Source organism: Hetaerina americana, unplaced genomic scaffold (genome assembly GCF_022747635.1).
Source record: "Hetaerina americana unplaced genomic scaffold, ioHetAmer1.1.p SCAF_6, whole genome shotgun sequence".
Classification (NCBI taxonomy): domain Eukaryota; kingdom Metazoa; phylum Arthropoda; class Insecta; order Odonata; family Calopterygidae; genus Hetaerina; species Hetaerina americana.
In genome coordinates this window covers 60368404-60396337 of record NW_027287205.1, presented here as the reverse complement: position 1 = coordinate 60396337, position 27934 = coordinate 60368404, and the positions used below count along the sequence as shown (strand labels likewise).

The following is a 27934-nucleotide window of genomic DNA, read 5'->3' as shown; positions in this document are numbered from 1 at the left end:
CAATGCCATTTTGCCCAACACCAATGGGAGATGGACCATAACAGTGACTTTGTTCCAGACATACTTAACCTCGAGGAAAAGAAACAAAAAATGGACATTCTGGAACAGTTAGAAATAAAACAAAAGCGTACTATCACACTTTTGGTTAATGAAAACATCTCTCAAAGATACTTACCTCTCTGGGAAGTTTTACTGTCTGTTATAAAGGGCCATTTGTAAACTCTTTGTCTTTCTCCCCCCCCCCCATTCATAATACTTTCCTTCCTACACATTTATTTTCCCCTCCCACGTCAACCACATTGTACCAAGCCCCTTCCCCACGCGGCAGCGACCTAACCAGTCCCTTCCCACTGCAAATTTCTTTCCATAGCCCATCTCCCCTCCTAGTAAAAATGAGATTTTGTACCCGAGTATGTCACCTATGCATCGCAACTGGTATTAGTATAATAAAGTTTTTTGTGTAAAAAATGCTAAGTTTATTTATTCAGTGAAGATACATGGACTTAGAGAGAGAAATTAGTCTTTGATTGTCAATGTAAAACTTGAAAAGACAATTTTAGCAACATTAGCCCCCATTTCAGTTATTGCTCTCGTGAATCAATGTTTGGGGAGTACTTTGGTTCCCCATGGGCCCTTTTTGAATCAACTACATGGCCTTTTTCATATCAAAAGAAGTTAATTTATCCTAGTTAATTGGCTCAGTTTATATTTATTTACTTAAGTTATTCTTTCAACATTTGGTTGTATTTCTTGTTGGCCTGTGGGCTTAAGTAACACTAGTGGTCAAAATGCCTTTGAGGGTTGATTGTAAAGAGGGTGTTTGCGAGTCTTACATGTATGTGATTGCATGTCAAATGTGATTAAAGATTGTTTAAGGTAAGATTTGAGGGGATCGAGATGGTGCAGGGGCTAACATACTGGCTTCCCACTCTGAGGGCGCGGGTTCAAATCCCGGCAGTGTTGAATATTTTTCAGAGGTATCTCGATCCCTACTTGAAGTACTTTATGGAGGGCACTTTGAGTGAGTACGCCGTCCACCGGATGGGACGTTAAACTGCGGACCCCTTGGCACCTTTCGTAAAGAGTAGGCTAATGCCGACGCCGGGTTTCTCTCCACCCTTCATCCTTTCCTATCCATCCCCTATGGCGCAAATGACCTCAGCTGTCGGTCGCCTCCCCTCAAAACTACTACTAGGTAAGATTTGAATGGACATAAACTTAACACCCCTGAAGTTCTTAGTCTCAACCTGATCACACACTACAATAAACCCTTATTCAATTTCACATGCACCTCTGTTCATCTCAGTCAACATGCTCATGCCCTTCCCTCCCTCTTACTTGCCTAACATTCTCTCCTAGGTCAGTCTTTAACATTCTTAAATACTCAATCGACTATCAAAATACTCCCCATGCACCTTCCCTATCTCCTTTAGTTTTCTCATAACATTTCTCTCTTTTCCCTACTATGCCTAGTACCTCTTCCCCTGTTATCAAATACCACCCACCTATGAAAGCTTCTTTGTCCAAATCAATTCTTCTTCTCATGCTCATACAACGTATACTTTGATTACCTTAGCCTGAAACACTTCCAGGATAGGTAAATGTTCTATCTCCTGTAGTTTTTTGCTCTCCAATTTTAACAATTAGCTTAACCTTCCTCCTCAAAAACCATTGTTTTGATCTTCATATCACACAGATTTTCTAATGCGCTCTAACCCCTTGGCTGAGTAGTTCACTAAAGTAGATTGTCTGCAAACCTAACTGATTTCATGACTTTCCCACAGACTTTCACTCCTCCAGTTCCTCCGATGTCAGTTTTAACATTTCCTCTGCATATATGATGAAAAGCATAGCTGATAATGGGCATCCTTGTCTTGCTTCTCTTCCTAATAGTGCCATCCTGACTCTATCCATCACATGCACTTTTGAGAAGTTTGAGACATACAGGTTAAGGATAAGTCACCTATCCCTCCCATCTATATTTTATCTTCTGTAATACATTCATTACTTTTAACCAAATTACTCTGTCTAATACCTTGAAGATTCATGAAACAAACAAATACTTTCCGATTCTGTTCTATTTCCATACTATTAGTGCACTAATTACAGCTGTGGCATCATATGCAAACCTCCCAATCCTGAACTGATCAGCACTATACTGGAAACTATGAAACAGTGAAAATATATTATTATTATTAAAATTATTGATCATACCTAAGTAATCATTTTCCTTCCATTCTTTTACAGATGATCCAAAATACCACTTCAGCTCCATGTGAAAAAATTTTGTTGTTTTATAGTCCACACACATTTCTGTCTTCCTTTTTTTCGGATGGGAAATGACACAGACGAAATCTTCCAGTGAAATTCCTCTTTCATAAATGCTATGAATTAACCCATTAAAAATCTTCCTTCCATGATTTCCTTGACACTTAAGTAGTTCTGCAGGGATATTATACATCCCCACAAACTTATTTGATTTCAATTTTCTTTTTTGTACCACAAATATGATTGGACCTAAGCTATCATCATGGAAGTCATATTCTCTTTTTATTTCCAAACTTGCTGTCCTAATATCCTTACCAAATAGTTTAAGGGATAGCTTACAGACCCAGTGATAATACAGTCGGTGATGAAAGGTAGGGAGAACCTTATAGTAACGGGAGGCTGGAATGCCATGGTCCAAAGGGGAAGTAGTGTAGGACAGTTAGGATTTGGAAAACAAAATGCCACTGGAGAAAGACAGATGAAATTCTGTAATGGATGAAAAATGGTAGTTGCAAACACCCTCTTTCGACCAAATAGGAGAAGATTATAAACAGACATAGAAGACACTTGTGGTAAAGTCGAGATACCAATATTGACAACATTGTTGTTAGAACGAGATGCAAAAGCAATTTGCGAGGACATTAATGGAAGCATGAAGAAGGGAAATAGCAAAACAGGCTATACCCTGGTGAGACCATTCAAAGAAAGAAATACAAGATCCCACAACATCCAAGATGCTAATGGAATGAAACACCTCTTCGAAATCCATGTAACAGATGAAAACATCCTGATTCTATCTTATGTTCCTTTCAATTATTGATCACATTACTGCTATGATATAATGCGTGCCTCTCCCTTCCCTGAACTCAACCCATTTACCCTGCTCTCCATTTTCTTATTGATGATTCCATGGACCACTTTAGCTGCATATGAAAGCAAGCTTATTTTTCTGTATTCCTCATATATCGCTGAAATTCCCTTCTTTGGTATAGGAACTAAAACTGTGAACTGACAAAGCCGGAAGAGAATGCTGAAGATAAAATGGACAGACACAATGAGAAAGTTTATCGCAGAGAAAAGACAATATGGATAACAGAGAAGACATGGATATATTTGTCTGTGCATGATATACATGGAAAGCAACGAACTAGATGGATTGGATATACCATGAGGTTTAATTGATTGGTTAGAAAGGGGAGCACTGTATTTAAGTGCGAATTGAGGGGAAGTTCCCGCGAGGAAGACCTAAAAACAAGTTCATAGGACATAATAAGCGGAACATCAAACATAGTTACTGTCGGGGGGTGATGGAATAAACACCGAATAGAACAAAAATTAGGGCTGCCGTAAGCCACTAAAGATGGAAATATTGATGATGATAGATGCTTTACGGATCAATGACAACTGAGTCATTAATTTTAAAAAATACCACATAAAATTTTATTCAATACCCAGGTCACCACTTTATTGCAGCGGCTATGGTAGTCCCCTTTCTGAATGAGAAGAGCCAGAAGCATAGGTGCTCCCGACTTTTAAGTATGATTGGGCGTCATGTTCTTAGCGACCGATCGACAACTTGATCGCGGCGCTCCGTTCTTATGAGAGTAACGGTAAACAATCGGTTGGCGAATTAATTTTTAGAGTTTTTCTTTCCCAGGCGAGATTACTCCTAAGGAAACAGAATTCACTCGTTCATTTTTTGCAAAAAATTGCTTTTGATATTCTCTACGAAAAAGGGTTGTTCTTTAATTAAACAGCTTATGGCAATTGCGTAAATTGACATAGTTTCAATCGTGGACGCGAGCTACAAAAACACAAGGCTTAAGGCATCACATCGAACGGACTTACATATCCATGGTGATGGCAAGAAGGTGAAATAATATTTTGGTCATATTACTTTGTAGTTCGGTTTAAAGTCAGCAAAAATTGTAGTTTTGGAAAAATTCCTTTTTTGCTGTTTTGTATCATTGCTTGCCGAAATATTTCTTCCGTCAGAACTACTACTGACTAACTGTCAGAATATCTACCACCTGACTATGAGGTCTGCCTGTGAATCGGCGCTACCGTTTACCCTGTTTCCGAGTTAATACAGAATTATGACGTCACAATAGCCCAACAGCGAATAGCCATTTTCAGCGCCACGTAATTTTGTGGCATAAAATATCTTCAAATTACCGATTGATATTGAAAAACCGTGCTCACTGCATGACTCGGTAAGTTACTCACATATATCTCTCGTAGAAATAAATTTTGAAGAAATGTCTCCGTTGCAGAAAAATTTTGTACTAGCTCAGCATTCAATTGTTGCAACTTAATTCTGTTGATAATTGACTGCATTTCGAATTCAAAATGCATTTCGTCTACACATTGCATATTCAAAACATCGCAGATTTGCTGTTTACGGATATCGGTAGTCTTTTGTTCCAGTAAGCAGTGCCATCATTGGCCTTAAACGAAATACAACTGTATCATAGTGGGAAATGGCGGAGGCAGTAGTGGAAGATGCGATAAGATTTTTTTGTCACCAATGCAATGTGGCCATTAATCAAGTGTTACCTGTAAGTAACAGCAATTGCAGAAAATTATAATTTATTATTGCGTTATATTTTGTAGTATTTTTCTTCGTATCGAAGAATTTGGATGCAGTTATGTCAACCATTAAGTTAGTTTTTCATTGATGCAACGTTTGTTATTATGCAATGTATTGTGCTTGCTAATCCCTATTGATGAAAGTTTTGTAATACGGTGATTCTCTGTCCCTTTGTATTTATGAATCACAATGGGGTCATTCGAATATATGGAATGTATTGTTACTCCGCATTATTTGTGCCACCACAGTAGTGAAGTGTCACCAAATTTACATCCTAAACTCAATCATTTTGATGTTGGACTGTGGAATATTATTTAACCTACTATTTACCTGGCGCATGTAATGTGTCTGTATGATTGAAAAGTTATTTCTTAGGGTTTAGTGCAGCTCGGAAATTGTATCAACCGTTCCTGTCAAAGGGGTGTTGGCCATGTGTGCTTAGTCCTGTTGTTACTATAAAATCTTACCATTGTTTGTGGTCATATGTAATGGTCTGCGTTCATTCATGGGTATATTTTATTATATAGAAACAATAAATTTCTTAATCTCCATTTTTTAGGAATTTAAATGTCCGAATTGCAATTCTGGATTTATTGAAGAATTAGAAGCAAGGGAAACAAGTGACGATGGAAGCGATTCAGATATGGACAATTCAGAGGTATGAACGGTTAAACTTATCCATACTTAATGGGTTAAAAATGTGTGTTATGATCGTTTGCTATGAGATTTTTGTTTTACATTGTAGGCTTTTACTCAGCAACTCGAGCAGCTGCATGATATCATAGTGGGTGCAAGGCCAAATGACAGTACTCGGTCAAGACGGTAAATATATTTTATGGTGATGTGTTAATTTTCGTTGTATGTGATTATCTGGAAGTACTCATTACACTAATGAACTATTACTCTGCCCTAAGCTGTAGTCTTATGTTACAAAGAAATATTTGAAGTATTATTATCTTAAAGATAATGAATCAGTTGCTGTGATTTCTCCATGTATTATTCATATCAATGGTGATATAAAATTGATAGCAATGGCACCTTTAGGTGACGTTTTAAATATACTCTTCGTAAATTTAGGTAAATACTGAAAGTATGAGATGAACTTTATTCCATGCTTTCGTTTTCATATCAATGAAAAGCAATTCCGGATTCATCTACCCTGTATTGATCTTCTGCCAAAAAAATTCGTTTTGGCGTTTTGAGAAGCTGTCCTGTTATCTGTCAACATTTTCATTGCTTAAAAGCACTTGCACTGAGCTCTTTCATCACATATTTCCTGTAATTGAGCCCTTGCCTTCTGTAAATAATGGGTTTTTAAATTTTATTAGAGTTTCATTCTCAGTAAACTAGAACGCCTCAGGAGGTTAGCCAACTTACTCTTCTTATCGTAAACTTATTGGGCTTCTCAAACTCTAAAACCCTTTTTCCATTATTTCTCCGGTCATTTATGTGTCAAAAGTAAACTTCTGAAAGAAGTTTTAATAGACCACTTCCTTACTTCTTGGTTAGTGTTTTAGTGTCAAGCCTTCTTCGTGCAAGCAATTTGCTTGGACCATTTTGTTGTACTATGCAGTTTGGGAGTGTCATAAATTTTCATATCAACGTGTTTTCTCTGCTACAATGATACCATCAAAAATTGTCATCACCAAAACCTTGTTTCAAATACAATTCACCACAGATGACTCGAGTAAGTGCATTTTCCTCTTAAGGTCGGTCAACTTTGTTCTTAGGCATGCTTTCCATACCACCTGCTTGCGTGTGCAACTTCCTCGACGTCTAGATATATGTGAGGGAAGTACCGCATTTGGTTCTCCAAATGTCCACATGATATGGTTAATGGTAATTGAATACCGCTAGATTTAAATAAAGGTAGGACGACTCCATGTCTTCATGAAGTAAAACAAGTTACCAGCTGTTGACAATTGAAAATCGCAGCAAGAGCTTAAAGGCCCGTATTCAATAACGACATCACATTAAGTAGGCCCATTGAACTTACAAGACAACTCTTATTGCTTGTACGACCCTTAATCAGAGAAGAGTTACAATTAATCATTTTGAAATGGGAAATGTCTGTGTTGCAACATCTTTTTTTCGTACTGTGTGATAATCAGCGACTTTGCCGTTAACCTGTTACGGGAACCGGCGGAACTATGCGGGACAAATGAAATACGATTTAGTCGTATAGGTGGTTGATGAGAAATAGATGCTTGAAGTGAGATCATATATGAAAGCCTATGGGGGATTAAATAAGACCGGTATTGTTAGTACGGCAGTAAAGAAAAAGTCATGGAAGATAGTTGAAACGAAATTCTCTGTTCATGGGCAAGTAATTCAAGTTAAGGTATGAAATCCAAGATAGTCATGGTTTATTTCGTATGCAATTTCATAAAAAAAACAGCAGTAGTTGTATATACCCGAAAATTATTGTGTAAGAATTAGTATTTATATATTAACTGCTTCAAAATATTAACGATCATTATCGGGCTTATAATTCCGCTATTTGAGGTTTACTTCAGCACAGCGTATCGAGCTAGCACAGTTACGGAACCCAATATAAAATGAAAGGGAAAAAAGACAACGGTGTTGCAGAAAGCTGATAACATAGACGTCGGGAATAAGAGGCGACCTTTTCTGCCGTTATTAAATAGTATTCACTTTTTTTAGAATTTACGTTAAAGTTTGTAATCTACACCGTAACTGGCCTCGCATGACATCAAATCTGAGCCACTGCTATGCATTGGGTGCTATTTGATGTGCAAAAGGAGGGCATGAAGAGGTAGGCGAATGGTAATTTATTTACGCTATACATCTTGTGATTAAACAAAATGCCCTTAGAAGACTCCTAGCCTTCACAAGGAACAAATGGGATTGTGCTTTCAACACTATTTGGGATATGTGATGTTGAACTACTGCCCCCCAAACTTCTACCTGTTTTAGTGCTATGTGAAAGGATGGCCATCTAGCGCTCTCAAATTTGTATTTTTCTTGGTACCTGGTTCTTCATGTCTTATATAATACTTATTATTGGTTCGTATGTACCTTGATTAATGCATTCAATCTCCTTTCTTAAGTACAAAAGCAGCCAGTATTTTCTCTCCGAGAACATGAGTACAGTTTCTACTTTACTGACTTTAAATTGCTTTATCGATTGAATGTGAATTGCAATTGCTTTATGGATGGAAATTTATGGATCCACTATTCAATTATACTTTGTCATCAAACTTTGTGACCATATTTGCTTTTACTACCAATCCCAGTGTAGCTCCTGAATGTGATAGTGTAACATAGGTAACTTATTTAAATTTATTGTGAATGCTTGTTCGCCTAATGTATAATGGATATTAACAAGCATATCTAAACTTATTTTTATATTTGTTTCTGGGATCTATATAGAAATCTCTTCAGTGTATAGCCAACTTTATTAGTTGATATGAACTTATTTATGTATCTTTGTTTCATTGTCCCCATGCAAACATCAGCAGTGTATTGTCCCTTTCCGTATTTCATAAATTATAGTTCTGTGTAGGACTGACTCAATTTCATTGAATTTGGAAATTTGCAGCATTCAATATTGATAAATAACAGAATGAATAATATGCAAACTGTTAAGAGTATGAAGAAGGATTATGAACATTATTTAAAGAATTATTTAACTGGTGGTGGTGTCAAAAGTGGTCTGCCCGAGCATGATTAAGTGAATGGACGTATACAAAGGAAGTTACCGTCCTTGTATTTCATTATGATAATTGCAAATTAAATTTCATATAAAAGTTAATGATAGAAAAAAATTATCATGACATCTTGTCTTCAATAAGGGTTTAAAAAATAAAAGAAACTAAATAGGTGGCCCCTGACAGTAAAAATCCTGAGAAAAATATAAAATCGGAGAATTTTAGGGCTTGATATTTGGAGATAATTAAAACTAAGGATTGTAATCCATTACTTTTACCTAATATCAGTTTTATAACAGTGGCAGTTATTTAACTTAACTCAGTGAACAGATAAACAGCTGAAAATTGGATCTGATTGATCTCAACCAAGTAGAAGGATACTTACCTGGGTAGCAGGCTCGAACCCCAATTGACTTCCCTTACCGTTCCTCCATTACTCTGAAGCAGCTTAATCTCCCACACCCTTAAATATTTTTATGGTCATTGAGTCAGATGAACACCCCTCAATAATCTTTCATGGTAGGCTTCCTTGTTCTTTCCAAGCTTGGGTTTATCCTGATTGGGACATAAATATTGTTCAAGCTTTCACAAAATCCTGGATATCCATCTGCAAGTATTATCCATCTCTTGTGATTTATCTAATTGTAAAAATATCTAGAACGGTACCTAAATGCACTTGTCAATTGTTTTGAGGGTGAGAGAATACGATTATAGACCAGGAAAACTGAGAAATAAATAGTATTGGCCTAATGCACCAAAACCAAAATATTAAGAAATAATCATCACAGGAAGTTGTCCAAGCTGCATAAATTTTTTCAGTTGCATAATGGTTAAACTACATAAAATTAACAAAAGTGATTCACTTCTGACTGAACCACATTTAGCATAGATTATCATGTGCACCAGCTATCATAGAAGACATAGCTAAATTGTTTCATCATGTCTTTGCCAAATTGTTCCAGCCAGTTTTCTTAATTTCCAGTGATGCATCTGAAAGAGCGGGATGGATAATGACACAAAATATCAACATTTCATGTCAAAAACATTTTTGTTTGATCCCATAGTATATCTTGACCTGTTTGCATGATCCATGTTGTTTTTAAAATGGTATTGTATTTGAGAATAAAAATGGTAAAGAGCATTTTGAGAACTAAACGGTACAGAAAAAAGAATAAATGAAATTGACATCCCTACTTGTATATTGAATGATATAGAAATGTCTAATGGTCAATTACTTATAAAGTGTAACTAGAATGTCATTTAATCATCTTTTCAGATTCTGTTTTGCTCATGGATAAACATTTTACAATAAGCAATCTTCATTGCATGTTATACATTTCAGGAACACATTAGCAACCCCTACAGTCAGGCTGCAACCGTTTGAGCACCTCATTCAAGATGTTATAGTCAACTTGACTGGTGTGGGATGGACTGCTGGTGGAACTGGAGGTCGGAGTAATGGGCCTGTGTAAGTATCTTTTTTTTACTTGCGGATTTTTTTGTTGTATCTCTCTCAAATATAGGGGGATGAAGGGGAATCTCATCAATTTTTTTCATTTGTGGCTAGTGAGAAATTTGTAGACTTGTGGATGTAGGAGATTCCGAGAGGCAATAAGATGCTAAAGTCAGTGATAGAGGGGAGAATGCTTTGCAAACCCAGGTGGAGGAAGGAAAACATCGATATTTTGGAGGAAATTACGGAGGGTAGTAAGTGCACAGAGCTAAAGATTGAGTTATCGTATTTAGTACAGGATTTAAGTTAATATTTTATGTCAAGTTTGTCAAGACGTAGGAGCACAGTAGCATTTAGTGTCAGGGTCCATCAAAAATCTAGCCAAAGCCAGTGGACTGCTGCTAATATGGCTGTTAATAATAATGCCGAGTGACATTTAAAAAAAAAGCATGTAATTTTCCGTGACACGATGGGATGCAGTCCTATAGTAAATGTGTATGAATTCATAAAACATTCATAGATATTGCTTAGGGCCCTTTTTTAGGGTTTAATGGGTAGGAGGCAGCGAGCAGTGATGCCAGAAATTTTTTCCTGCTGATTTCTGCATGTAAGAAATACTTTGTGAAAGATCTAGAGGCCATGCTTGGAGCTGTAGTTTCCTTGCTACAAATTCCGATTGTTCTCTTAAGTATCTTACTCTTCAATCACTCTGTTTGCATCACATATTCTCATGCTGTTATTTATTTCATGTTCATGCTTATTTATATCATATCTATTGTTTTCAGTTATGCAATAGTCATTGAAATAAAATAAACGGTTTCTACCCAGCTAAAATATGTGCTTATTCACCATTGTAAAAATGTGTTAAACGTTAAAATGGACAGAAACTATTATTATATCTTGACAAATTACCCAAAAATGCTCTCCCTGCTATACTTGATTCTTCTCCTTAAGGCTTTACAAAATTTGTTGGTATTGATTATCATTAAATTACTGCATTCAATATGACTTCCATGGTGGGAATGTGAAGAGAGCAATGTGATTGATTATGCTTCCAACTAATCTTTACCTAGGGTGTTCACTACTTAGAGTCTAGTTCAATAGAAGAAATGAAGTTTCTGAAATCTCGGGTGTTTTTGAATTTGGACAGATAGTCATCTTTATTTTGGGGCAAGATTGAGACTGTGGAGTCTCTTCTACCACCTAACCCCTCTTCACACATTCACAATATTAAACTTATAAATAAATTGCATCAATTGTACATAAATAGCAATGAAATTAATGCATATAATATCTTAGGACTAATATATAGCAACACAATACATTAGTTGCCTAGTTAATTAATAACTATAACACAAAATATGCAACATACACAGATACAATACATACAAATACTATACATAAACATACCAATATATGCAAACAATACAAACAGTATTCCTGGTCATTTACAATCGCCAATACAAAGTATGATGCGTCTGCAAAAGAAAAAGGAAGGATTTCGAAATCTGTTTACATTAGTTCAATAGTTTCAGCCTCAACTTTGTGGAAGTTCATTTTAATAAATGAAAAAGAAACACTTTGTTCCAATCCACCACTTTATTACAGGTACGACTAGTTTCAACGCTACGGCGTACCGGTACCTGAGGATGACGCCATAGCGTCGAAACTAGTCGTACCTGTAATAAAGTGATGGATTGGAACAAAGTGTTTCTTTTTCATTTATCTGTTTGCATCTCTATTTTCACTGGTTGGTTTGCTGGGATATTAATGAACTGTGCACTTGAATGATGGGAGAGATGGTGCATTAGTTATAACGGATGATAACTCCTTTCAATGACAACCTGCTGTGACTGCAAATGAATGGTTGAATGCAGTTGTTCTGTGATGAGGGATACAGAGTTTATGATTACCTCGTGTATTACCGATAGCTCGTTTAGAAGGTCTTTATACACTATGTCACCATAATCAAAGTGAGAATAATGAGAGAAGAAACTCTTCTTTTTTAATGTATTTAATTTAAGTGCTGCATAACATACTGATATTTCCTAAGGGAGTGGAGGGACTGATTGACAGTTCTGCAAGTTTGGAAAACTTTTGGAGACCATGAGAAATTTCCATCTATAAGGAAGCCTAGAGATGTAACAACATTCTTAAATGGAATGAATTTGCTTTGAAGATACAAGTTGAATGGTTGAAATACAGTGATAGATTTTTAGCAGTTTGGGAAATCCAATCTAAGCTTGCATTTTATGTGAATTTAGGCCAACGAAGTTTTGTGTGCTCCATCTTTTTATGTTATTGAGGTCAGCATTAATTTGCTGTATAGTGAGAGGAAAGTTATTGATCATGGTACTTGGATATATCTGGAGGTTGTGTGCATACAGGTGATATTTGGAGTATTGAAGAGATGAATAAATGTCATTAATGTGCAACAAGAATAGTCGTGGCCTCAGGATTGAGCCCTGTGGAACACTACGCATTGTGTCAGGCCATTAAGAGTAAGTGTTACCAGCCACCACTCTTTGTCGGTGACCTGAGAGGTAAGAGGAAATCCATGTCGTGGTAGTCCTTGAAAATCCAATGCAAGTTTATTTAGTCATTGGTACATCTTTCTCAATGGAATCAAATGCTTTGCTAAAGTCAAGGAGGACACGAATCGTGACCATCTTTTTAACCGTAGCTCATCGAATGTCATCATTAATTCTTCCGAGAGCTGTAGAAGCACTGTGAGCCTTGCGGAAGCCAGATTGGAATGCATCTAAAATGTTATGTCTAGACATTAAATCTGTTATTTGTTCAAGAACAAGTTTCTCTAGCACTTCGGATAAGATGGGCAGGAAGCTAATAGGTCAGTAATCTGGAGTTGTGATTTTTTTATTTTTTTTTGGAATTGGATGAATTAATGCATTTTTCCATCAAGAAGGAAATGTTTCCTGAGATAGCGAGCAGTTGAAAATATTTGTGATGTGTGAAAATATAAGAGGAGTTAATTTATGCAGAAGCAGAATAGAAATTCTATCCGACCCTTGTGCTGTGGATTTAATTTTTCGTAATGAGTTGCGAACTTCTAATTGTGTTACCGGGACAAATTGAAATGTATCAGCAGGTGGTAGATTGTTATTTAGTTTATTGTGAAGTGCTTGCAGAGTATTGGTTTTTGTCAAAGTATCCACTGCTTTTGGTCAGCAACTGCGAAGTGGGTACATCCTTGGTTTTACCTATTCCAACAGATTTAAGTTTACTCTAAAGTTTATTGGCTGTTCCGTTTTGCTAGTAAGTGGGTAAAAATATCTTATTTTTGCATTTCTTATCTCCTGCTTAACTTAATTCTTAAGTTTCTTATATTTATAAAATAAGGTTATGTTTTTTGGTTTCTTAAAATCACGGAAAACTGTATCAGGCGCCACCATGAATTTTCGTATGTCTGGTGTCAGCCATGGTGCAGGTGGTTTAGTTCTATATGTACGTATGTTCTATACTTACGTTCTTTCAAGGGTGAATGGTTCCAGCCATTGGATTAGAAAAGAATTTAAAACTTAAACTTTTTCTTCAACATCATTTAGATATTCATTATTACACCATGGATGTGATGCAATCGAATTGATTGAATCATATTCATTTATAAGATTTAAGTTACGTTTACGAATTAAGGTTTGCTTAAACTTTGGGGTATTGAGTGAGTAGACTATGTAGATTTTGGGGTATTGAGTGAGTAGACTATGTGGATTAAGTCATGGGAGAAGATGCCAGGTGCTGCAAGTTGAAAGTGGGAAACTACTTTTTCAGAATTAAAGGTGATAGCTAAATTGATCCACGTTGAGGATGCTTTAGTTGTATTTGTTTACTCTAGTGGCAAGATATTCAAATTATAAGTATTAAACATGTACCAGAGATAGGTGGTATCATAGGAGCTTACATTTGAATTAAAATTGGTATTGAAATCCCCTGTGATTATGAAATGTTCATACTCATTAGCATATTTCAATATTACTTCATCAATATCAGACAGGTGAGCAATTTTTGGAGACCTCTAAATAACGGCCACAGATTTTTTTGTATTAATTGTTATTTCCAAAAACATTTTTTCATGCCTTCTGGAGTAATTGGGTTCGCTGGCACTTAATAACTTATATTTTATATCACTTCTGATGAAAAAGTCTACTCCCCCTCCACCTTTTTCCCACCCGTCTTTTGTTGTTGTTTTGAAGAAGCTGAGGTAAGAGAGTAATCCCAAAAGTAAGGTCTATAAAGTTCTGGGACCACAGGGAAACTGTTCACTTGGCTGTTTGCCATGCTGCTGTATTCGTTGCGTCACCCACTCCCAAACAAGCCATTGCACAGCCTGCTAGGACACTCAATCATAGATCAGTAGATGTTTGTAATGGAGCTCATCCTTGCTGCTACCTCCAGGTGCAATGTTTGTGTGATTATTTGGTTTTTTAATGCTAAAGTTAATCCTATCAAAATTGAAATAAGAGTATAAATAGTCATGCATGGATGTCAAAAATGTGCACAAGGGTTAAAGGGAGTTTATAGTTCGTCTCACTAGAATTCATGAAGAAGTAAGATGCAGGAGGCCATCAGCTTAGAATAAGACAGTCATGATGGTTGAACAAATCATGCCTCAAGATCAGGGTATCACTATCGGTGATCTCAGCATTTTGGTTCCTGAGGTTTCTCACAAGAGTTTGGCTGGGAAGCATAAATGAAAAATAAGAAATGAAATAATCCATAATGTATGAAAATAATTGTCATTGGTAATGCAGTAATGTATGTATCATGGTTTCTTTCTGATATAATTCCTCTAATGCCATTGCAGCTTCTTTTTGGGAAATCCTGGAGACTATGCATGGGGTCGGGAAGGCCTGGATGCCATTGTTTCCCATCTCCTAAATCAGATGGATGGTACCGGTCCTCCTCCACTTGCCAAAGAGAAGATTGAGGAAATTCCTACCGTAAATATTGTTGAAGATCAAGTTGGTGAGTTATGCATTTTAGGGGAGTATATTATTATTTAATGGAGTAGTAAGTAAGGGATTTTAGCCCAGGTTTGAATGTAGGTTTTTGTAGCATTGACAGCTGTTGCTGATGGGTATTGGGATCTGCTGCATTGTCAGAACAATTTTGTCCAAGCTTAGGCTTACAAAACATTTTCAGAAGATGATTTTCTCCTGGTGACATATGCGATGTGTGTTTTTATTTAGTATAATTTTGGTATTTAAAAAAACAAGTGTATATTTCAAACTATTTTTACATTGAAGGTTGGTCCTAAATGAACTTTTATACATACATCTCATCAGTATTAAGGGACTTTTCATATCATACAACCAGCTCCTGAATTCCATTCCATAGAGATTTGCTGCCTGATTTGCCAACCACTATAGGATGGCTGTATGTATTTATATAATCTATTATTGTTAGGCTTGCTACCTTGATACTTTTTCTAGTTGAATAATACGTGATTATCACTGGGCACTAGATAAGGGCTATATGGAGGGTGATCCAGTTGTTCCTAGCCATATGATGTAATGAGATCTTTGGTTTGACAAGCCACATGTGGATCATCATTCTCATGAAGCATAGCAATCTCCTTACTGAGAATTCTTTTTTTTTATCTCTTGACTGAGGTGAAGGTCTCACTATAGGACTCCGAATTATGTCACCTTAAGGTAAAAAATCCCTATGATTGTAATGGTCAATGCTGGCAATACATTAAAATAATCAGAATTATTATTATTGGTTATCTACTGGTTATGGTAGGTGTTGGATGAATAAGCTGTATGATGGCAAATTGATACATTTCCTTGTGTCTCCTAACGTATTATAATTTGATATACAGTACTCCAGTAAGTGCCTCTTCAATTCTGTTTACTTCGTTCCCCTTTAATTTCATTTTGAAATGAATAGCCTTCACTTGCCTTTTATTTGATTCTCTCCTCCATCACGGTGTTCAACATCCCATGCTAATCAAATCACTCTATGTCTCTCTTTCCTGTCCACTTTGGATTTCTCCCAACAGCCTCCACTCCTCCAACACTATGCACCTAGCACTTCATTTGTTTTCCTTTCTGTACATTTCACCTTTTCCATCCTTCTCTTCATCATTCTTTCAAGAGCTTTCAATCAATGTGTATCGTCTTGCTTAAGTGACTATAGTAGTAGTATTTAAGGGAAGTGACCGACTGCTGAGGTCATTTGCGCCATAGGGGATGGACAGGAAAGGATGAAGGGCGGAGAGAAACCTGGCGTCGGCATTAGCCTACTCTTAACGAAAGGCACCAAGGGGTCTGCAGTTTCACGTCCCATCTGACGGACGTCGTACTCAAAGGGCTCTCCACAAAGCACCTCAAGTAGGGATCGAGATACCTCTGAAAAATATTCAACGCCACCGGGATTTGAACCCGAGCCCTCTGGGTGAGAAGCCAGTACGATAGCCACCGCACCAATCCCGATCCCCTTAAGTGAATATGTGCTGTGTAAAACCATGCTCTGTATCAAAGTTTTGATGAGCTTTTTCTAAACATCCTCAACGTCGTTGTCCTAATTGCCCTTGTCCTCATTAAAGTTAATTTGCAAAATTTTTCTCTATATGTCCCTACTACCTTAAACATTTTAGTCCAATGCACTGCCAAAATACGTTAACTGTTCCACCTGCTCAAGTTTATGAACTTCCATTAAAATGTTTATCTTAGCTTTTTTTCCAACTCCAACTACCAACTTGCATTCTCTTATCTGCAGTTCTTCCCATAGCTCTTGGATCATTGCCTCACATGCATGTTGTAGAGCACAGTTTATAATGGACACCCCATTCTTACTCCTCTTCCTAAAACTGCCACTTATGCCTGAGCTGTGTGAGACGTGTATAGATTGTGGATAAATCCCCCCTCCATCCAATATACTCATATTTTCTGCTTTACAATTTAACTCTACAATACACTATTGAATACCTTTTTGAAATCTACCAAACAGGCATATACAACCTAATGGTATTCTATGTTTCTCTCTATTGGTGGCTTCATTGCTGCAATGGTATCACATATGCATATCCCCATTCTAAACCCAAACTGACCATTCCCCAAGTATTCATTTGCCCTGCTCTCCATTCCCTTATTGATAATCCTGAAAACCACTTAAGCAGTGCGAAATCAAAATAATTATTTTTAGTACTCCCATACCTGTGTTTCCCTTTGCGGGAGTATGAACTAACACTGATGGGAAAAAATCTTCTGGATCAAAAAAATACCTCGTAAGTGAATCCAGAAATGCGTCGTAAATGAAAAAAATACCTCATAAATGGATCCATAAAAACCATTCCTCCCATGTTTCCCTAAACATTAAAGACCTGGTTTTATAATACCGGGTTAGATCCAGTGGTTAGTTAACGTGGCTGTTAACCTAACGTGAAGCTTAACGACAACATTGGTTTTATAAAGAAAATGAAACTGGTCATCAGGAAATGTCAATTTTGATTCAGGAAAAGTGTACATATAGTATAACAATTATCATGCTCCAGTGATGTCGAGCATAGTCTAACGAAAAATATATATAACCCCAGAGGTATTTGCAAAGCTGACAAAAAAGTGAGTAAACATTGTAAATATGAATGCTAAGAGATGCCCCAATTTTGGCTCCAAGGAGCAATTGAATTGATTTCTGAGAAGAAGAATAACTACATTTGCCAGAGTGTTTTGAGAAGTATCATACTTTCTCTGATTATTGATTATATATATATATATGTTTATGATATTATGTATTCCAAATGTTGTCTTACGTTTAACATTAATATTTCCCAATTTTTAACTTTATGGTTAGATTTTTCAATTACATACATGTAATTTTCTTTTTTGTTAATATTTAATATTATTATAGTTGTAGTTAATAAGAAAAATTTCTTGACAAAAAAAATCATTTAACTAGATACTATACAATATGAAATAATATTAACTTTTTATTTCACTATTCTACATTGATTACAAACTACAAAATATCATTTCATTTCCTACTATACCATATTAAAAAAACCACAGAAAAAATAAATAGAGGATAGGGGCACGATATTCAGAAAATAAATTGAAGTGAAAGGGGTTAAGTTAATACCAAAGATAAGCATGTCTTTCAGTTTGTAAACATTTGAACTAAACTTTTGAGATTTTGAATTAATTATTTTATTGAAGTGTCATTGTAACTTTTTTCTTTTGTGCCACTTCCAATTTTATCCACTCAATTTCCAAGAGCGCCTTATCCTCCTGGGCTTGGGCAGCTCTGCAGCAAGTTTGACCTGCACGCAGTTCTGCTGTCTGCCTTTCTGATTGCAATATTATATTTTTAGTAATCTTACTAGCTCCAGTTTGGCTTTACCAAAATATTAGTAGTGATTCCTTGTTTAGTTAAGTTATACTTTTCTCAAGGGTTAATTATTAAGGCCTTACTCTCTACGAAATCTGAATTATGGGGATTTTCAGGCCTAGATACATAGCTCCCCAGAAGAGGGGTCACTCTCCCCTGCACCTGAGTGAGTATGTCTGGAGCATAGTTCCACCACCCGTGTGAAACATTCCTTAAGAGCTAATGCAAGGGCTTTTAATGTTTGATTTTATGGTGTTATACTTGGTACAAAGCTGCAACCAGGTTCAGGGTGTACTTATTTGTGCATTAAATGCTGTTATGTATTTCCATGCATCTTCCTGCTTATTTGCATTGTAAATATGTGATTCGTCAGTCATTAACTTAAAACGAAAATAATTAAAAGGATATGGATTATTATCTTCTGATTCCACTTCATTGCATCACTTTTCTTGTTTTCTAGTTATTGTTCTTCTCTGAAATCAATTCAATTGGGAGCAATTGCTCCTTGGAGTCAAAATTGGGGCATCTCTAAGTATTCATATTTATGTTGTTTACTCACTTTTTTGTCAGCTTTGCAAATACCTCTGGGGTCATACATATTTTTCATTAGACTATGTTCAACATCACCGGAGCATGATAATTGTCACATGTACACTTTTCCTGAATCAAAGTTGACATTACCTAATGACCAGTTTCATTTTCTTTATAAAACCCATGTTGTCGTTAAGCTTCACGTTAGGTTAACAGTCACGTTAACTAACCACTGGATCTAACCAGGTCTTAGGGAAACATGGGAGGAGTAGTTTTTATGGATTCATTTATGAGGTCGTCTGCTTCTAAATCTTCTCTATCGTCGATCAGCTGGAAGAGGTCTGCCATAATTACTTACAAGGGGAATATCATGCACTGCGATCTTCCTCCCATTAACTTTAACTTTCCAAATTCCATCTTAAAGTTAATGAAGCCATTGATTGTAATACTGATTTTTACTTGAATCAGAGGTTAAAGTAAATGTTCAGTTTAACCGGAGATTATAAAATGAGGCCTTAGTAATTTGTGGAAATGATGGCTACCCCCATGGCCTTATTTTATTTCAATTCCCTTAATGCCGATTCTGTTTCATCACCCAATATGCCTGGACATAAGCTATTCACCTCATCTTCCTCGTTTTCTCTTCCTATGTGTAAGTTTGATGGTCTAATATTTTAACCATGTAGTGCCTTTATGTATTCCTTCCATCTCTCTTGAATCTTTCCTGGCTCAACTAATATTTTTCATGACTAATCTTTGATCATTATCACAGATTTTGCATTCGTACTTTCTAAAATTTTTTTAAACTTAAGGTATAATGCAGCAATTTCTACCATGCCTTGTATAATGGAGTATTTGAATGACATTTTAGAAATTTGGATCCCTGGATTCATTTTGTCCATGAATATGCATCCTACCAAGTAATACAAAAATATTGTGTTTGTATTTCAGCCTGGGCATTTCCTTTGACAAATAAAAGATAATAATATTTAGTTAACAATACTTCTGAAAAGGATCTCTGCTGAAAAGCTTATGTCATATTATTTATAAGTCCTATATGTATTACATTTATAATTGCTGTAATGAAACTATAATTGAACTGAAAGTTCTTGATTAAGGTACTTGTATTACCACAGGCAGGTGTTATAATCAATTGCTTCGACATAGAACAATGATGTTACCATTTTATACACACCCAAATGCATAGTGTGCTTTCTTTATTATTGTTGAAAACTTGACAGTGCCACCTTGCTTGAATCTGAATTAAATTCTTTAATTAATTATGCAGTGAAAAATGCAATTTTTTTATTATTAACATGAGCAAACTTATGCAGCGAAACAGGCACACATTCAGATTTACAAAACTTTGTGTCTGTAGTTCACAGTTTTTCTTGTTGCTTTCCTGCCTTTCCATTTCATCAATCCATTTAAAGTTACCTTATTCCAGTGGAAGGATAAATTACTTCGATCCTTGGTCCCCATAAGTTATAAATGTAATGACCGCTATGTCTCTGGTGTTTGTCTGGTTATTTTAATTTTTTTTTATAGGCACTGCATAGAAAATTATCAGGTATCGGAGAAACAAGTTGAAATCATGCTTTTGGCAGTTTTTATTGTTATTGCCATATATTTCACATTTATATTTAAACAGTCTTTGGCTTGAAATGGTCATTTATTTGTTTTGTTACAATTTATGTAATTGACCATATACCTAATATATTTTTCACAAAATCAATGGGTATAATTGCAATGCCACACCTAGCATTGCCTTTGCGTATTCTGAATGAAGCATTGTGTTGCAGATAAGAATCTACAGTGCTCTGTTTGCTGGGAAGATTTTCGTTTGGGGGAGCCAGTCAGAAAATTACGCTGTGAACATGTATACCATGAAAACTGCATTATTCCTTGGTTAGAGCTGGTAAGGATTTTGTAAGAAAGAAGTAGATCCATGAGCTCCATTGAATATTTGATTAACATGTTTTGTCATTGTCTTTCAGCATGGCACATGTCCAATTTGTAGGAAAACATTGAGTGATGAAAGTGGGGAAGAGCACCATCAAGGGCAGGGTGGAACCAGCGTTCAAAACAGTCTTGCTGCACTGTTTCGGTAAGAAATGTACAATTTAAAATATGGGAGTGATTGGCTATTCTGCTCCTTCAGTATTTATTTTATTTTGGTTGATATGTAGTTTCTTCTCTTAAAAACTGCTTTTATATTTAAAAAAAGCCATTTTAGTTATAATGCAGTTTACCGTATTCAATATCTTAGATTTTTACATAGCACACCTCTTTGATTGATAGGTTGTTTTGATCTACCCACCAATGGACTACAAATATTGTATAAAGGTCCAAGGTAAATATGAAAACCCTTTGGTGATGTTAGTCTTCACTAGAAGTAATTTCACAACAGTGCAATTTAAACCATTTCTCAGACATAATAGACCAGTCATCAAATTTATTGACCTCATCAAAATAAATGTGAAATCAAATTATAACATGGTTTTGAAAGAATTATATTGCTATAATTTCCTACTCTGATGATGATAGACATCTTCAAAGGAACCCAATTGCTATAAAAGCACAGGAAAAATTGTACATTATTAATTTGGTGAAAATTTGGAGCCGGGGTAATTGAACTTGTCAAAATTTTGAGAAATATATTAAGAGTAATGTCTTATGAGAGAGGTATTTGAAATAATTAACTTTTGACATGGACTTAATTTAATGACAATGTAGTATGATTGTTATCTAGTGATGAGGTTGGTATCTGCGCTGAAGCATAGATATTTATTCAAGTGTATTCAACATTTATGGGCTGAAATTTAACTGCTGAAGTCTATTGTACTCTATTGATGGAATCTTTAAACCGAGACCAGTGCTCACTGTGACCCATATGCATTAGTCCTTCCATATAGCACTGAGGAACCCATTGTATACACATGTTTGAAATTTCACAATGTTATAATCCATATTTGAGACATTTAAGAAGGGATGGCAGAAACAAAATTTTAATTTGAAGCCTTTATATCAAATAAAAATTTGCAGTTTAATGTTTGTGAGGTTTTATTCTGAAGTCATCATCAGTGGTTTAAGGGCCGCTTAATTGTTTGTGTAATGAAGATACATGACAAACTGAACTTTGGCTGATTTGTGAAAATACTTGTTGGAGAAGGTTATGTGTGTTTCAGTCTAATGAGGAGAATGGTAAAGCATGGAGTAATCTTGAATATGGTACTTAATGGATACTGTTGTATTACATCGGCATCAGGGAACAGGTATATAATTTGGTTTAATATTTTGCATGCATTTCAAAGATGCTGTTTAGTTTTTCTGGGTCTTGTGCACTCGAGATTGCCAATCTAGTGTTGCCAACCCTTCAGCAGTCTTCTAAAGTAAGGTAATATTCCAGAAACCACTATGAGGTGATATCCATGAGTGCAGCTCTTTTCTCGTGAGAGGTGATTGCCAGGCTCATTATCTTTGTAGTACATATGGAAAGAAAACATTACACATTTTTACTGCTGTATAAATGTTTATTTCACGAATGTTTTTTTGTACATTTTTATTCACATATTTGCATGAAGGATTTTTATAGATTAACTTGGAGTGTCAGATGTCACAGGGTAGAACATGTATATGCCAAATGCACCATTTCTTGAAATGTAACCTTTAACTCTCCAACTATTGGTGTTACCAATGTCCTACAAAATTTTATAAATCCTAAAGATTTATTTTTATGAATGATTGATAAGTCAAGGTGAGAAGTAACTTGGTTTTCTGCTTCATGTAGGCACTATAATGAAGTCTTCTCTGAAAAACTTTTGAGCTACGACAATTATTTTTTTCATGGCCTTTTTTTTATTATTTAGATATATCTTTGTGAAAATTTTCCAGTATTGTACATTATGTTTGTAAAGTTTTATGCAATATTTAAAATTAATTTAAGCTCTCTAATATTCCAAGGAATGGTTAAAAAAAAACCTCTGCAATTTCACAATTCACAACATATTAATACATGACCATGGTCACACTACCACACAGCATCACACACCTGATGTTGCTGTGCAGCAGCAAAACTGTGGTTGTGTGTTAATTAATTATGAATTGTGGCATTTCAGTGCTTTTTTTAACAATCCTTACAGTATGGAAAATGTTCGCATAGTTAAGCCTGTGAGTGTCCTATTTCTAATAGTCATTGTAAAAAAGTATATTAGAATCTTGATTTTATATAGTTGATGATGCATATTTAGTACTGAAGGTGCAGTCTGTAATAAATGAGGAGCTTGAGTATATTTATATGGTCCACATTGTAGGTCATGACAAACATACAGCAACCTCATTTCCCATACCAAAATTTAGAAACATATACATATTTATGTAAATTGTGGTGACGAACAATAATTAATTAGCTTTTTATAATGTTTGTGATTTACATGTCAGTGAAATTTGATCACCTTATACAGTTAAACCTCTTCAAATGAGATACGATAATGCTTTGAATTTCCACATGGGAATCTTACACAACAGGGTTTTATTACTGAGTGACGTCATCAAGTGCGCATAGTGTGCGCATAATTCAGGTGAGGAAAGGTAAAGGAGAGATGGTGCAGTAGGGTGAAGTGGATTTCTTCTTGACATTGGCTGTTGAGGGCAAGAGTCAGGCAATATAGGACAGTAAGCTACAAAGGGAGGATTGATGTGGTGTGGTTGTTTTATCCTTAACAGTATCTTCTGGCCATTAGGGGCGATGCGACAAGTAATAAAGACTTAAGTTCTAGGGAGGGAAGAGGAACGTTAATTTATGCATTAGAATTATAGAAGGGGGAGCAGGAAAGGTACAGTTGCTAATTAACCACCGTGTCTTTAAGTTGAAATGAAAATTCTCTTAGACATCAAGTTCAGGTTCCTTAATTTCCTCAATCTTGTAAAATGCATTGGTTAAAATCACTAGTGTATTTGTTTTCTATGAAATACTTAGTAAGAAGAGAAGTGTGGTTCTTGCTAGTGAAGTATAGTTGTTTGAACTTGCGGCAAATTCCTCCTGATTTGTCTTAATATTGATTTGCAGTCCTTGCAGTGTAGGTTGTTCACTTCACTTAAGTGGTCGTTGATGAATCAGAGATTGCTTAGTTTGGTTTTGTGATAAAAGGTGGCTCTCAGCTCCCTGGAAAGTGATCCTGCTCTTTTAGCGTAATATTCCCCAGAAAGGGAATAAGATCAATGTGTGGCTTACCATCCCCTGCTCTCCAACTCTGTCCACCAGGGTGGTTAGCAATTCATGAACATTGGCATTTGGAAAACACCTTGCTTTTATATAATTCTGAGAAAAAAACTGGAATTTTTTTGTTAAAATTGGAATCGTGGAGGTTAAAATGTTATTTTAGCTGAAAATAGACAATAGATGGTAGAAGGAAAAATATTAAGTAAATTTGAATTATATATCCTTGAGTAAGAACACCATGGTAGATAAATACTCTATTATAGTAAGCATTTATTTCATCAAGTGCCTTGCGTTATTCTCATATATTATCTGGTGGGTACAGAATATTTTATGCTAGTAATACTACCAGGAGTGGGGTGCTGAAGACAGTATCAGAGGATAGAATGCTGTGCAAGCCAGTGAGGGACAGGAAATTAATAGGCATCTTGGAGGGAAGTAAGAGAGGTAGAAATTATGCAGAGCTAGAGAATAAGTAATTGTAATATGTAGAAAGGGGTTTAAAGATATTTTGTATCATGTTCTGTGGTTAAGGCTTAGGAGTACAGTATTGAAGAGTGCCATGGTCAATGAAAATCTTACTCCAAGGCAGTAGATAACTAGTACTAATATAATATTTCATAATTTGAAAAGGCATTTCGAACTATTGTATCATACTGGTTTTTTAAACAGTCCATCCTCAAGGAAATATCATTTGTGACAGGTTCAAGGTGTCTTCCAATTCCAAGCCATATTGGCCTTGCAGAAATGTTCATTTGAATTTATTGGGAAATCCTGAATGCTGGGAATAACACAATGGTGCAACAGCAATGTCATGGTATGGTTAGCATTCATCTAGATCTTAGGAAAGTATAAAATCTCAATGTCATTCCTAATTGAGATGGCTCCATGATTCCAAGTGAAGTAATATCTACTGTGAGGAAGATTTTTATTTAGAGGACCCATCAGTTTAAAACATATATTTTTAATAATTCAATATCCAGCCATGAATGTCTATGCTAAGGGAGAAATCGTGAAATATGCATTTATATATGTTAATTTAGCAGTGTCAAGGTGGAATCAAAAACCATGATTGCTTTGCACCCTTGTCCACGTATGATAATTCATGATTACTCAATGCATTGTCCCTATCACCTTCACCTTTCCCCACCTCATCCCAGATTGAGTGTATATAACTCTGAACTTAAGTATTCCTTTCACCTGATGATATACTCTGTAACAAAACCTGGGCATGTAATAAATAGCTTTTTATGTGGAAACACAAAAGGGTTATTTTGTCTTATAAGAATCATGGAAGTAGGATCTGAAACAAATTTCTTTAGTCAAAATTGTATTTTAAGTGTGGAGAGATCTTATAATTCTGATGTAACACATTTATAATTTTAGATTTCTTACCAAAGGTTTAAATGGAGCTTGATGTGCCCAAATGTGTGAAATCTTGATTAATAGTCTTAATTACATTGTGTATAGCCTTTTTGCCTCTCTCAATATTTTTATTTGCAGTTCTTGTATACTCAATTGCAATAAAGAACTGGTATATTGGAAGTGGGATCTGGGAGGCTACATTTGTGTGTCCATACTATTGTGTAAGTTACTTTTTAATGCAAGAATAATGGGTTTTTTGCGTAACTGGCTATAGCCATGCACACTAATAAGGACTGCTAAATGCCAGCATTGGCTGAATCAGAAGATTGTATTTGGATCAGTTTCTAGATTATTTAACATTTAGAAGTTGCTTTTCGAATGTTCTTGAAATTCGTTAGTGTCATAGCCTTCATTTTCTCATTCAGAATTGTTCCCCATGCGATGGCATGCTCATATGCCATCTGTTGTTTGTCTTAATCAAAAGGTGTCCTGAAAATTCTTATTCAGCACTAAATTGCTCTTATTCTCTTCATGTTGGATCACTATAGTGGATTTTAATTTTGTCCCCTTCAATTTGGTTTGTATTTTTTGGAATAGCGGAAGGTCACAGGGGGCTTCTCACCATTTTTCCCAGGCATTCCATGGAATGGCTTCCTCAGAATGTCAATTTAGGACTTCCTCATTTTCTACTATTTAAAATGCCCATCAGTGTTGGTATAAAATAATTGCTTTTACATGTTCTTGGCCTGTTGGGCCTTCTTTGGCTGAAATGGAGCTTAACTTCTATGGTAGTTGTTTTATTTATGGGTTTTTTTGTCACTTCCACCCCATTTGAGGGAAGTTTATGTCATTCATAAGCTTATCTCTGAGATCCATTTAGTTTGCCTCTTTTTCTCAGTTTCTGGTGTAAGTTTCTTCTGTTTGTCAGTGAGGAGTCTGAGCACTCACTTGGCAGGTTTGCGATGTATTGAAGACATCCTAGTGGCATGTAATGAATCGGGCAAAGTTCTATTGGGTCTGTCCTTCTATCTTGGAAGATAGCGAAATGCGCTTTTACAGTGTCTTAAACATTGTGTTCCTGAAAGTATATGCAGTTACCTGGAACCAGTCCAAATTTTTTTTTGTCCATTCTACATCTACATAATACCCCGCAAGCCGCCGCAAGGGCGTGTGGCGGGGGGTGTTAGGTCACCAACCGCAAAAAGGAAAAACACCACATGCAAAAAAACAACACGGAAAACCACACCCACAGCAGCGCACACACTCATGCAAAAGCAAGTGGCTATATTATCAAGCAAGTCCATTATCAAGCAAGTGGCTATATTATACCCTTAGGATTTCTGAAAGCCTGTTTCTTTATTTTTTTAGTTTTCAGAACATTAAAAAAAATTATTTAGAATATAATGAGAATCCCTCTTGTTTTCTTTAAATGTTGTCATTTAAAAAATCTGCTATACATATTTCCCAGAACATTGAGGGTGTAATGATATGAATACATAAGTAAAGAATGAATGTGCATGTCTCAGTTTAACTTGGCCTAATGGCTAAATGAGGCTCTGTTGTCTATGGACACCCATAGGCATAGGGTTGTTACTTGATAAATCCAACATGAAACAATTAAATTTTGAGAATTATTATTAATCTGACGTGTCTGCCAAACTCTGACTTCCACTTCTCATATCCAATCTTCTTTGAAACAATGCCCTTAGCAAAAATTTAAAGGAAATTTTTATACTCGCTGCGAAGGCTTCTGCGGAGTGTAAGGGTTGAAGATCCAAATCTTCTGGGATTTATTCCAAAATTTTTATGCCTTGTATAACGATGGTTCATAAATGCTGAATATCAGTAAAAATCATATTTTGCCTCCAGTCCAATGCAGTAAAGTAAATTGAATGAATAATCTAATTCTTTTAAGTTACTACCTCCTCGTATTGCCAGCATTATGCTTTCATATGTCTTCAACTCTTTGACAGTAGAGAGAGTGTAGTTATTTGCATTAAACTAGATCTCAGTGCTTAATTTGGTTTTTGAGGCTCACTCAAGTTTGTGGAACTATATTGTAGAGTGAAAGGTAGCTATAGTTTTCCACAAAATGTATTGTATACTACACATTTCAACACCCTGTGCTTATAAATGGTTTTTTCCAAATTTAATTTGTTTTTCTGTTAACTTTTTCTCTTTGTTCAATGATGTAATTCTCAAATCGTAATGTTATTCTTTTTTATAAATAATTCTTTTCCTATTCTAAAATTGGAATAATAAGATAACCAACTGTATGTGACATTAATCAAAAGTAATGTAGAATCTGATTTTCCCGGCACATTTCTTTCTCATTATCTTGTTTTTCAATTTTTTTATTTCTCCCTTCAAAGCAAAGAATAAATTGTTGTGATGAAAAAAATCATATTTTTTGGAAATCATGTAACTTTTAGATGCTGTAAAACATGTTCCAACTATTTTTCTAATAATGTCTATGGGTGTGAATTTTC

The 27934-nt window shown here is 35.6% G+C and overlaps 1 protein-coding gene across 2 annotated transcripts in view; it reads left to right on the top strand.

The window, feature by feature from the left end:
* The first annotated feature begins 4696 nt into the window (after nt 1-4696).
* Nucleotides 4697-27934, top strand: part of Iru (E3 ubiquitin-protein ligase Iruka) — a 30319-nt gene continuing 7081 nt past the window's right edge. The window contains exons 1-8 of one of the 2 annotated variants that reach the window (XM_071593454.1): nt 4698-4826; nt 5418-5516; nt 5604-5680; nt 9872-9997; nt 14805-14965; nt 20665-20780; nt 20860-20969; nt 21164-21215. In XM_071593454.1, coding sequence (XP_071449555.1) covers nt 4749-4826; nt 5418-5516; nt 5604-5680; nt 9872-9997; nt 14805-14965; nt 20665-20780; nt 20860-20969; nt 21164-21173 — 777 coding nt within the window. In that variant the 5' untranslated portion in view covers nt 4698-4748 and the 3' untranslated portion in view covers nt 21174-21215. Of the gene's footprint in view, nt 4827-5417; nt 5517-5603; nt 5681-9871; nt 9998-14804; nt 14966-20664; nt 20781-20859; nt 20970-21163; nt 21216-27934 lie in introns of both variants that reach the window. The other variant, XM_071593453.1, reaches the window with a different exon arrangement.